This window comes from Fragaria vesca, linkage group LG4 (genome assembly GCF_000184155.1).
Source record: "Fragaria vesca subsp. vesca linkage group LG4, FraVesHawaii_1.0, whole genome shotgun sequence".
Classification (NCBI taxonomy): domain Eukaryota; kingdom Viridiplantae; phylum Streptophyta; class Magnoliopsida; order Rosales; family Rosaceae; genus Fragaria; species Fragaria vesca.
The window spans coordinates 23,028,503-23,038,428 of record NC_020494.1 but is presented as its reverse complement, the minus strand read 5'-3'; the positions used below and the strand labels follow the sequence as shown (position 1 = coordinate 23,038,428).

The 9,926-nt window shown below is 38.6% G+C and overlaps 1 protein-coding gene across 1 annotated transcript; it reads right to left on the bottom strand.

Annotated features, from left to right (window-relative positions):
• Positions 1 to 4,512: 4,512 nt before the first annotated feature.
• On the bottom strand, positions 4,513 to 9,614 carry LOC101299294 (helicase SWR1-like). Its single transcript, XM_004298586.1, has 12 exons — positions 9,072 to 9,614; positions 8,680 to 8,797; positions 8,109 to 8,149; positions 7,758 to 8,008; positions 7,498 to 7,678; positions 6,899 to 7,084; positions 6,542 to 6,715; positions 6,276 to 6,434; positions 5,798 to 5,875; positions 5,537 to 5,673; positions 4,991 to 5,209; positions 4,513 to 4,880 (listed from the first exon to the last, which is right to left on the bottom strand). The coding sequence occupies exons 1-12, from the start codon at positions 9,612 to 9,614 to the stop codon at positions 4,718 to 4,720; spliced, it is 2,250 nt and encodes a 749-aa protein (XP_004298634.1). The 3' UTR covers positions 4,513 to 4,717.
• Between the last annotated feature and the right edge of the window lie 312 nt (positions 9,615 to 9,926).

Below are 9,926 nucleotides of genomic sequence, written 5' to 3'. Positions count from 1 at the left end.
TATCTATCTTGAAAATGATTACAGTAACTCACTGCCGATATCTGCAAATGACCTGTCGAAATTATTATTTTCCCAAAAACCACTAAGTTGGAATATATCGTCAGATCTACGTATCTAGCTTAGCATGATTGAAAGGTTTTTACGAGGATGTGGTGTGTAGTGATTTCTTTGCAGTAGATTTTCATCTGGCAGTAAATTAAGGAGGTTAGGAGGACAATATATTATTTACGTACGGGAGATCTAGGGAAGTTTCTTAGATTACATGTACAGTTAATATTCATGAAGTTTCATGTGTCCGTGTCATCGATTGTTAGATTTAGCCTGAAAACTACATAAAAAATAAAAATAAAATCTATACCTTTTCTGTAACAGATTCCAATTATGAATAGAAGTTTGATGATATCCAGTATCTTAAACTTAAACTTGACTATATATAATTAAACTACGAAAGTAGCCACTGATCATAATTAAGGAGAGAACGTACGCTTGTGACTATGCTTTTGTTTTTGTTATTTTCCGAACTCTTAATACTATATATATTGATCTTAATGATGTTCAAAGAATCCAGTTTTTTGTTTCCGGAAATTATTTACTATTGTCGTTCTTTTAAAAAGAACCCCATGCCAGTAAAACCAAAAACTCTTACGATGTATATATAGTACTCGATAGAAATCCTAATCGTCCATTAATTAGTTGGTGTAATGGTTATTTTGATGTCGCGTAACCTGAACAACTAGTTGGTCTCTCTGGACAGTATGTGCGGGAAACAGGGTCTGTCTGAAAGAGATATGTGCTGATGTGCAAGATCATATATATAGAAGACAGTTATGTATATAAATCAAAAAGGTTAAAGCTGCAGATTGAAATGCTTCAAATAAGCACTTTTTCTTGTAATATGGTTGCTTTCCCTTTTGATTTGAGAGTAGAATTGTTGTTACCTGCATGCAAAGGAAGCTTCATTCGGATTCAGCTTCTTTCTGCTGCCTTACCCATCAACAAACAAAGGTAAGGATATAAGTACGTCTTTACTAGCTAGCTTCTCTCTATTTCACGGGGATCGATATGGACAATACTACACATTGTTGGCTTCTGAGTTTTGAAATTCTAGCTTCTTTGGTATTTCCTCTGTCAACTTCTTCAGTATCAACTAATTAGCTAGCTAGTCACACACATGTTTATAAATATGTAAACATAATCATTCCCATTATTGCCTTTATGCAATAATGTACATGTTCAGCAATATACACTGGGGCCAAAGGAGCACATTCATTCATACATATACGAATAGTTTGCACATTGTTAATTATCGAAATTTGATCGATGACAAAATACATGAAAACTTGATGCATGATCGGTGGTCGTCAAGTGGCTGGGTGACCCTAAATGTCCTTTTAGAAGGTAGGAGATTATCCCACATAATTATCCAGATATGTTTGAGTAGGACCGAAACACCTCTTACTCGTTTATACACGGACGAACATGATTTGCTTGAGTCAAAATCTTTGCCATTCTTGGCACAAATAGTAGGAGGGAGCTGGTATAGACTCTTAGGTCATATCTAGTCAAATTGATTCTTTGTGTAACCACCAAAAATAAGTCCATCCAGCTATGTAGCACTGACCCTATATATATACATGATGAATAATACACTAATATATGTATATAGTGGTTGAAAATAATTTGTCAGCACAAAATAACAGATGATACTGTTATAGCTGTGATCTTTGGTATGGGCAATTATGGATAAAGATCCATTTGTATAAGATCGTCGACATGCATATGGTCTGGAATGTGAAAACAGTTTTCAACTTAGAATTATTTCTGATCTATAAGCAGATGTTGTGCAGAAGTACTGATTTTAAGGTTTAATAAGGTTTTCGCCTTTGTGTGATTCCAATTTCTTGGGTTTTTGTTGCAGGGGTGTGTTTGGCTGTACTGTGATGAATATAAATTAAAGTCATCGATCAGTACCCCCAAAAAAAGATCAGATGCTCAGGAACCAGTTATTTGTTTATTGCTCTTCTGAGGTTTAACCAAACAGGCATGCATACAGTTTGGCCTTCAAACCAGAATTTATATTAGCTAGGGACACTGATTTAGGTCAATCTTGTGCGATTATGTTCATTATAGGCAACAACACTATCTGGTTATCTTATCTTTGGAAAGAATTACAAATTAATCAAGTCAAATTATTGAAGATTAGAGCATAGTAAAGTTGGGGGGTAGTTTCACTATAGTAAGAAAACCAGCTGAGTAGACAGCAGACAGAGTAGAGTGCGTAGGAGGTAAAGGTCGAAAATTTTCCACAGTTTACTTAATATATAATGGAGAAATCGTTTTCCCAAGTGGAATAGTTTTAGGGTGAAAGAATTTTATAAACGTAGGTTTGGCTTTCTCTTTCAACCGTTGCTGTGAGACACATTCTGTACGTTAGCATCTTTGGCAAGTTTCACGATCACGTCTTCTGCAATTTGTTAGAATATTAACTTCATTTTTGGATATTATACTGAAGCGTTCACATGATACAAAATTTGTTAGAATTTTCAAGGACCACAGTCGTCTACACCCAGTTCTGAATAATCAACCTACAGTGACAACAACCCACATTCCAAATTAATAATATATACAGACATGTTTAGTTGCAAATAAACAAAAGCTAAACAAGATTTTCCTTGATTGTCATGATTCATAATGAATATTCTTTTTCCAATCAAAATAATATTCAATTTTCCCTGTCAATTCTCTGAAATGTTATTAAAATCTCCACGTAAATGTTTGTTCAACTCATGTGGATCCACTCGAACAAATCTGCTATTTCTTAGTGCATAGATGCTTGAAAATAATAACAAGATAAATGAAACTAAATAACAAAAATAGGTGAATATATGGAAATGTGCAAGTGTTGTGGGGTCGTGTTTATCTTAAGATAAGGAATTGTTGCGGTTTGTAGGGATTCCCGGTGGCCTACGGTGGAGACGTCCAAGTCGTCAGCTCATAAAATTACAAGGAAAACGAAAACGAAAGTGATCGGATCGGGACGAAACCCTAGCCTAGCAGCTTTCTTCTTCATCAACAGGATAGAATCGAAGATATCATTACGGTGGTGATGATTGTACCAGTACTAGTTGAGCTTTAATTGCTTAGGCTAACCTGTTCAAACTAGCTTGCTATGTTTTTTCCGATCTTTCTGTAAAATGGGAAAGTAGGAAGAAGAGGGTGTGTGGGTCACAACCCGTACCGGTGAGGAATCCTTGCCGGCACCACAGTAACAGTATATCAGTATATGGACACGATATACGACATGCTACCCTGCATGCCCTCTCCTTCCTTCATCCCCATCCCACTGATCCCTTCCCTCAACTCCAATCAATCATGCAGTATTCCTCTTTCCTCGATCAATTTGTATGTATACAAAACTCAATTATGAATCGTAAATACGATCTCAAAGCTCGATTAGTTCCAGACTTGTAAATTTCAAATTCCAAATCATCCTCGATCTAGATCATACAAAGTGAATATGATCAGTTAGAGGTGAAGGAGTGCATGGCATGGAATTGAAATTGAAGAAAGAAAATAGCGAGGAAGTGGGACGATCGAGATGGACAACAAGGAAACATGTGATTTGCCCTGCTTGATGCATGTGAGCGATGGAGACATCGGAAGGGACACGTGGTGATGGGTCATTGGTGGGTCCTGTTTCGCTCGTGGCTTTCTCTTGGATGGAGCATAAAGCAGAAGACATGGTGCTGTGACTGCTGGTACTACACCCAAAGAGGGGACCCTAACAAGGACCCCCATTGTGACTGAGGAAGAAGAAGAAGAAGGATGATGATCAATTAGGGTTTCGTTTTTTGCCTAATTAGAAGGGGGCAATTAACCACTAGGGTTTCCAAGTCGAGGAGAGTGTACTGCAGGGTAAGTTTCCTACTCACGGGCTACAAAACAGAGTACGTAGCTACCCCACACTGGCTTTCATTGGATGGGTCGGAAACTCGGAATGAAACCAAGGGAAAGATTCACCTGCAATTTTCATGGCTTGATGCACAGGGTGATGCAACAAGTATCTTGTGAAGGGAATTTCATCAGAAGTGACATATCAACTAACAACTTTTGCTGCCTTGCTATTTCCTCTTGCTTTCCTTTCCTTGTCCACTCACACCCCATAACAAGCACACTTTCGTGCCTTCGATCCGACATCTCCTCTACTACTCTTCGTCTCGTCATTCTTTATTAGTGACAACAATACGTCCGTCCTTTTGTAAGTGAGAGATTATGAATTCATTGATTAGTCGTTGTGTATTATTCGTTTCGTAAATAGGAGATTATGAATTCATTGCCCGGTATGTATTATTCGTTTTGTAGGTGGGAGATAGTCCAAGGAATTATCAGGCCCACTATGTTAAACTTATGGGATTTGGAGATTTGGGGTTCTAGATCTAGAGCTTGGACTTTTGGGTTATTTCGCATTTGGGGTTTCAAGGTTTACATTTTAGGAATTAGGCTTCTGAGGTATGACTGATGGCAACTTTTAATTGCTACAAGAACTGGGCCAATTACACCCTTGTAGTATGCCCCACCTACAGCTATGAAATTTCTAATGATACAACAAGGGCCCTTACAAGTTACAAGTCACAAGGAGAGCTGCATAGAAATATAGGAAAAGGGAACCAAAAGATTCTCCCTTGCAGTCTAATTCCGAGATTGAATGTTCCAAGTCCTAACCCAGCAAAAGTTTCGATAATATCTCCCCCATAGTCTTCTCAGATGCTGCGCCTTCATTTTCCATCTCTAAGCCAGACTCGAGGACAGCAGCATCAAGCACTAACTTCCTCTTGGCAATCTCGTAAACATTTTCATCAACTGTACCCTTGGTCACTAGCCTGTAAAGAACTTGAGCAGGTTAGAGGAAATACCATTTGCAATTTACATGCGCAACATAAACAATTACTCAGATACTGCACCATCAAGGCAGAAAAGGATAAGAGAAGACCTGTATATGGTAACAGGCTTTGTTTGGCCAATGCGATGACAGCGATCTTCTGCCTGTCGATCAATTTGTGGGTTGAAATCCATATCGTGTATGACTACAGTATCAGCTCCGGTCAAGTTCAAACCCTGGCCTCCAGCTCTTGTGGACAGCAAGCATGCAAATATAGAAGTGTCGTTGTTGAATGTATCAACTATTGTCTGTCTTTCTGTTACCTGAGTACTGTGATTGGAACAAAAAGGTTAACAAACAGGAAATATAAATTTCAATGTAATGCTAACTGACAGTTCTTATGTTCATTCCCCGAGTTAAAGAACTGTTTTCTAAAACCATGCCCACACAGCCCAGGTCCCTCGGCTATCTTCCATATTTTACAAACTTCTTAAAACATCTTGCCTCCCAGCTATTCTTGTTCTCAAAATTGATAATGTAAACAGTAACAAAATTCTGAACATATAGAAGCTGGTACCATAACTCATCAAGACTCGGAAGTTCACTATTAAACAGGTATTGTAATTCAATCAAAAGGTGGCATGTGTGCACGAATACCTTCCATCAAGTCGTCTGTATGTAACCCCTATCACATCCAAAGCCCACTCCAAGATATCAAGCATTGATGTCCACTGGCTAAATATCAGAACTCGATGCCCAGCTTGCTTCAGTATAGGAAGAAGTTCAGCTAATGCCTAATATCAAACAAGACAGCTGTTCTCAGTTTTGAGCAGAAGGTATCAGATCCCGGTATTCTCCAAATTTTGATTCAAACCCATATTTAGGACTTGTAGTAAGTAGTAACTAATAACATTATACCTGAGACTTTGCAGAAAGCATAACATCTTCATCTGGAAGACATCCCTTTTTATCAGTGATATCATAAGATAGTAAAAGCTGCAGGAAGATGAATAGCGTAAGTAATGTACCAGAGAATTCATTAATCATGAGGACAATATCATACTACCCTCATAATTAAGTTCAATTTGCAACAAAAGGAAAATAACACATTAGTCCAATTCCAGTACAAATCTTTAGTAGTGAGAGCATCTACTTGTGTATTATTTTATAACTTATAATCAGATAGGGTGCCAAAAAATGTTGCTTTTAAACATGACTCAACTTCTACAAATTTTACGATATCCTATAGATATATACACAGAATATATCTTGAAGGCATACATATATATACATGTATTGTAAATAACTAGAAATACTAATATTAAGGCATTATGATATAGCATAAAACGACAAACCAAAAGGCTTTAGCAAGCATTTCAAGAAGTTGAGAAGATACCCGGTGAATAGAAAAGTCATTGAAACTTTTCATTTCCTCGATTACTCTGTCTAAAGTACATTCAAAGCCAAATGCACCCATTGGATGTAACTTCCTGGCAAAACGAACAACATCCTCATCACTGTAAATACGCCTTACTAGTAAAGGATGATTTGCGATCTGCAGAGTAGGAAAGAAAACAATACGGCAACAATAAGCACAAGATATAAATAACAATAACAAAATAATTGGAATCACATAAAAATGGTAAATGCAGACAGCAATACCTTACGAAACTGAACAAAATAGTTAGAGATTTGCCGCCGAGGAATAACTCCAATGATACTGTTTGTATTAGCCTGTGAAGTTTTTGCAATACGAGCTCGTGAAGCTGCACGATACTCCTCAATGGCTTCTTTATAGGCATCATTTTGTTCCTTTTCCATGATAACATACTCCACCTGCATTGCATGTCTCAGCTTCTTTCACATAGGGTAAAGAAATAACGAAAACAGAATTGAAAAGAAAAAAAAAAAATCATTTAAATATGAAAGGTGAGAAAGCCATCCATTTTTGTACAATATGAAAACCCAAGTGCTTCAGATGAAATATGACCATGCATATACTTATCAGTCATAGCATACCCGTTGTATTTTAGGGACAAGTTGTTGCATTACATCAGATTTCAAACGTCTCAAAATAAATGGTCCCAATATGGATTTCATCCGACTGATCAAATCCGTATCTGCAGTACTTAATAGCTTTTTTAAGTCAACATCCTCAGTAGTAAAAAGATCTGGCATAATAAACTCTAGCATTGACCATAGCTCCTGCAACAGAAGCACATCAAGCCATTAGCAAAGAAAGTCTGGAGAACTAAAATACAAACATAAGTTCCATTATGAAATCAATACTCAATGTTACAATATCTTAATGGACTACTTAAAACTAATTTGACTGGAACTACCTTAATTCAAATAAATGATAAATCATAGGTACAGAAAGAAAGAGAAGATGTGATGATAAAGTCCTCGACAAGGTGTCCAATCCAAGGGATAGAGGTGTTACCAGAACTATAAAGGATGCCTACAAAGTGATGCAAAGATACCCTTTTTGTTCATGAAAGTAAGTGGCTAAATGAGCAATATGTAAAGATCAATACATGTAAACATACCATTTCTGGAAAATGAAAACTATGGCTACTTAGTATTATTTTGTATTTTGAAAGAGAAAAGAGTAGTACATGTAAATCATTTTGTAGAGGTGTTCCTGTCAGCATTAGACGCTGGTTTGCACTTCGCGCAACAGACATTAGGTTCTTCCACCTATAGCTGTTTTTATCCTTCAGAGCATGAGCCTCATCCATAAGAACACAACTCCAACGCCAACGTTTCAGAATCTTACGATCATCTTTCTGTTGCGCACTGTAAGACCATAAAGTAAATAAGTAAAGTATCAATAGAGTAAACGCATGATCAGTATCCATCTATAGCATGGGCAAACCTGTGTCTTTCAAATAGTGAATAGCACACAAGAATAACATTGAAAGGAGGCGGCATTCCAGCTTTGGCCAATGACGTCAACTCTCTTGAATATGCGGAACGCGCAGCCCCGTGATACTGGAGAACAGAAAACGAAGGGCACCACTTTTTAAGTTCTCTTTCCCAGTTCTCCAATACTGAAGCAGGACATACAATCAAATGGGGACCTGGGTCCTTGTGTAAATGTTTCAATAGCATCAAATATGTTACAGCCTGTGATAGAAGAGCAAATGTTACAATCTTAAACTCAATATCTGCTTTAAGTTAAAAAGTGTTACTGAAACACAGTCAATGGGATTGTGTTCCTATGTACCTGAATAGTCTTCCCTAGACCCATCTCGTCTGCCAAAATGGCTGCAGAAAATATTAAGGAAATTAAATTCTAATACATTGAGAATGAGAAATCTAGCCTCAAACAGTTAGTATGTTTCTATGTAGATTCTCAGTAACACACACACATACATATGTACGAACATCCATACATTAATCATTGAGCGATATCAGACGGCCTAGCTTTTATATAGGTTGAAGATTATAATTAATTTAACATAATTTCACTAAGCATAGATGAATTTACCATTATCACATTACTTCGACTTCCTATGCTGATCAAACCACTCTTATAGGATCAATTATACAAAGACCACTGCCGGTCCTCACAAATTTTCCGGTTTTCTCTTCAAATTATCAATCTTTAATCAGAATGTAAGAAGAGAATAGTAATGTGTAGTTCCTAGTGAGTTACAGCACATGTTTTACGACCTTGTACTAATCAAAAATGTCACACTTTTACTTTTCCAGCAGAGAATCAGATTCATTTATTGCCTGTGAAAAGTATTTGTAGAAGTAAAATGGTGTTGACGGACAAAGGAATATTAGTGTACCTCCTCCAATACCCTTCCGATACAACAGAAGAAGAAAGTTAACACCAACCAGCTGGTATGGCTTGAGAACAGGCAGAAAATCGGACTGGTCTGACCTACACGCCTCGTTAATGTCATCCTACAATAAGTAACAAAAACCACATCGATTGTCAACTTCATTGAAAAATGCTGATCATGAGAACGAAATAGATTTCATTAGTCTATGCATATTGAGTACGTAGAATCTTAATGAGCTAGCAATATTACTCACTGTAAATTTCAAACAATTCCTAATTCACCGAAAGTAAAGTAAAAACAAAATTACTGAACCCTAGGAATGAAGACAATTCTGATACACATTGCACAAGAACTCTCACTAAACCCTAACGAAAAGGACAAAATTGGAAAAGCACCTGAGTGACAATCCTCACAGACGAAGCGTCCACTTCAGCATACCGATCACTCGCCGTCGCCGCCGCCGACGAGCCGTGTAGCTCCCGCTTCAAATCCGCCGAGATTTTGGCGCACTTCTGCAAAGCTCTCCCGACGACGTCATCGTCCCCCACCGCCTCCGCCTCCTCCTCCTCCTCCTCCTCACTCGACGACTCCAGCTCCGCCCAATCCCCGTCGCTGTCCTCGTCCTCCACCACGAACCTCCTTCCGCGCGTCACCGGGCGGCTGCGGACGACCTCCTCCTCGACGTCGTCGTCCTCCAAATCGTCGTCCTTGATTTCCACGCAATCGTCGTCGGAGCCGTCGCTAATGTCGACGACGAAATCGGCGTCGTCGGCGGAGGAGGCGCGGCCGCGCTTGTAGGCGAAGGACTCGATTGCCGGCGGGGGTGGGGCCCGGGGCGGTGGTTTGTTGTTGAGGACGCGGGAGGGCTTGAAGGAGGAGGCGTGGTCCTCCTCCCACTCGTCGTCGGAGATTTCGTAATCGTCGAGGCTGCGCTTCATGACGTCAGAAATTGGGGATTGGGAATTTGAGTAGAGCTGAGAAGGAAGAAGAGGATCTTTCTAGATTCTAGTGGAGCGAGTCGAAGAAGAAGAACCCAAAGACCGCCATTTCTTCGGGGATTTTTGCCCTCTTCTCTCTTATTATTGCTTTCATTAAAAAAAAAAAAGAATTTGGAATTTGTTTGGGCTTTGGGCTTTTGGAGGTTCGCATATTGGGCTTTACGATTTGTTTGGGTCCAAGAGAAGCAGTGATGTGGGCCTTTGCAAACCTACTCCCTTAAATCAAAGTGAAATATTACAAAATGTTGAAGA

What these genes read in the sequence shown, in the direction of transcription:
- LOC101299294 (XM_004298586.1), bottom strand. Translation starts at nt 9,614, where the DNA reads ATGAAGCGCAGCCTCGACGATTACGAAATCTCCGACGACGAGTGGGAG. An exon ending in CTGTGAGGATTGTCACTCAG is followed by an intron (nt 8,798 to 9,071) that starts GTGCTTTTCCAA and finishes TACTTATTGTAG; the next exon opens with GATGACATTAACGAGGCGTG. An exon ending in TTGTCCCTAAAATACAACGG is followed by an intron (nt 6,716 to 6,898) that starts GTATGCTATGAC and finishes CATGCAATGCAG; the next exon opens with GTGGAGTATGTTATCATGGA.